Source organism: Zeus faber (assembly GCF_960531495.2).
Source record: "Zeus faber genome assembly, chromosome: 12".
In the NCBI taxonomy this organism is placed as follows: domain Eukaryota; kingdom Metazoa; phylum Chordata; class Actinopteri; order Zeiformes; family Zeidae; genus Zeus; species Zeus faber.
In genome coordinates, this window is record NC_137196.1 from 30,639,110 (window position 1) to 30,641,724 (window position 2,615).

The window sequence follows — 2,615 nt, forward strand, 5'->3', positions numbered from 1 at the left end:
CGGAACAATGGGCCGCCGGAACAAGGGGACATGGCATCTGTGTTTGCTGACTAGGCAGGGCATTCCATTCTCCAGTTCTTTCTGAATTGAGAAAGAAGTTCTGTTTCAGAGTTTAACGTTTTGGGCAAAATGGTACAGGTTCCTGGTCTGAGGCCTAGCGGAAAACACTGATGTCCAGATCCTTTTATTGTTCACTTCTGATAAAGGTTAATGTTTTTTGCATTGTGTCAGCCAATCACTCAGTTTTTTTAGGTATTGCGTTAAATTAAAATGTGTTGTCACACATTTTTTTCAATTGACATTTCTATAAACGGCTTTCCTAACAAACATGGTGCGGATGACATGTCGCTGCCCTACGAGAAGGCACTCTCTGTTAGCTGCACGAGCCACTTTGCGGTAGCTTCACATCTAGCCTTTGATGGCCTCCCCCCTTTTAGCACGTCTCTCGTTATCTGTGAAAAGACAAGTGATGTCACAAATTGACACAGCTGTCACAGTATTTTACGCTTTGAAAGCGGTCAACGGGTTAACGTCCCCTGGGCCTGCAGACGACGCTGGTGTACGGTGCACCTTGACAAGCAACGGCAAGAGTTTCATCCATCCAGTTTCGAAACATTTATGCTTGATCTACACGTCATAAGTGTTAGGAGGTGTAAAACAACGTTAATAACTTATTTTTTTATTTAACTTTTATTTTACACAGTTTTTATAACATGGAATGCACTCATTTTACAATCAAAACATTTCAATGAATACAAATGTACTGATAAAGTGAAAGTCAAAATGTGTTGAAATTGAGTTTTTAACTGTCTCATAGGAAAGTCAGTACCTGTGTTGTTTCATATACTGTATGTAAAGGAGCGGTTAAGTTGCAAAATAACAAAAATATTTCTTTCTTTGGTCATATATTTTCTTGCAAATATACATTTTAAAATGTATTTATTAACAGTATTTTTATGTATTTGACAGTGATACATCGCCATAACACAAGTAATATTTAGTAAAATTACAGAAAATGCTCCTCCTTTGTCAATAAACAATATTTTATTCTTACAGTTAGTTTTGGTAAAATTGTCTTTTAAAAGCTGTAAAAAAATGGAAATTTCATGAACCCCATTTATACGTTCAATAAACAGCTTATTCTTGTAATTTTCATAAGACTTTCCTGTCATTTTGTAACACAGGGAAAAATTGTAAAATGTATTTGGTAAAAACTGCAAAAATATATATTTTTTTACAGTGCGCACACACACACTGTTTTAGATCCGGGGCTATTCATAAAACCGCCCACCGATAGCAAGGCTCCGCCCACCGCTACAGGTAGACTGTGTCTGTGCCATGACGTCAACAAGCCACGTGGCTTATTTGGCTATGTTTATTTAACCAATGAAATACCAGATATTTATTTGACATCGCTTTTAACCAATCATTTGTTACACACATCACCTATTATTTACCATTAGATAAAGTATTAAATAGAGATGATCTCAAAACGAGGACAAATGAGCGCCCGGCTCAAGGCTGCACCAGTAGACGGACCCGGTGTTTCAAAACGGGACGGATGGCCACCCGCCTGGTACATCCTGGCTCCACCACGAGGTTCATCCTGGCTCCACCACCTGGTTCCACCACCTGGCACTTCCTGGTTCCACTACCTGGTTCTTCCTGGCTCCACCACCTGGTTTCACCACCTGGTATGTCCTGGATCCACCCCCTTGTTCCACCACCTTGTACCTTCTGGTTCCACCACCTGTTAAGTCCTGGCTCCACCACCTAGTACATCCTGGCTCCACCACCTGGTTCTTCCTGGCTCCACCACCTGGTTCTTCCTGGCTCCACCACCTGGTTCTTCCTGGCTCCACCACCTGGTTCTTCCTGGCTCCACCACCTGGTATGTCCTGGATCCACCCCCTTGTTCCACCACCTTGTACCTTCTGGTTCCACCACCTGTTAAGTCCTGGCTCCACCACCTAGTACATCCTGGCTCCACCACCTGGTTCTTCCTGGTTCCACCACCTGGTTCTTCCTGGCTCCACCACCTGGTTCTTCCTGGCTCCACCACCTGGTATTTCCTGGGTCCACCCCCTGGTTCCACAACCTGGTACTTCCTGGTTTCACCACCTGAAACGTCCTGGTTTCACCAGCTGGTTCCACCACCTGGTACTTCCAGGTTTTACCACCCGGTACTTCCTGGTTCCACCACCTGGTACCTCCAGGTTTTACCACCTGGTTCTTCCTGGTTTTACCACCTGGTACACCCTGGTTCCACCATCTGGTACTTCCTGCCTCAGAGAGGTGTACTGGGCTGTTTTCTGCTGCTGGTTCCCCGTCCGGCGTGGCCGTCTGGCTCCATGTTCACTAGCACCCGCAGCAGGGAGGCTGGGAGTGGCTCGCAAAGCTCCGCCTCCTCACAGATCACCAGTTGGCCAAGCGGCCAATCAGATTGCTGCAGAGCACACAGCATCCCACATGTTAAAGTCACAAGGTGACATTGTTTCCCACCAGTCTATCATAAGCTGATGAAAACAAACCAAGAACCAGTCCATCACAAATGAGTCAGAAGATTCCCTCTAATGTGCAGGATGTCTGTCTGTCTGTCTGTATAACCGTCTGTC

The 2,615-nt window shown here is 44.9% G+C and overlaps 1 protein-coding gene across 1 annotated transcript in view; it reads right to left on the reverse strand.

Annotated features, from left to right (window-relative positions):
* Positions 1 to 408: 408 nt before the first annotated feature.
* The window catches only part of crfb16 (cytokine receptor family member B16), a gene marked incomplete at both ends in the record, with an annotated part of 8,383 nt that continues 6,176 nt past the window's right edge, over positions 409 to 2,615 (reverse strand). Inside the window, 2 exons of the mRNA XM_080010523.1 lie at positions 409 to 452; positions 2,302 to 2,446. Coding sequence (XP_079866649.1) covers positions 409 to 452; positions 2,302 to 2,446 — 189 coding nt within the window. The remainder of the gene's footprint in view (positions 453 to 2,301; positions 2,447 to 2,615) is intronic.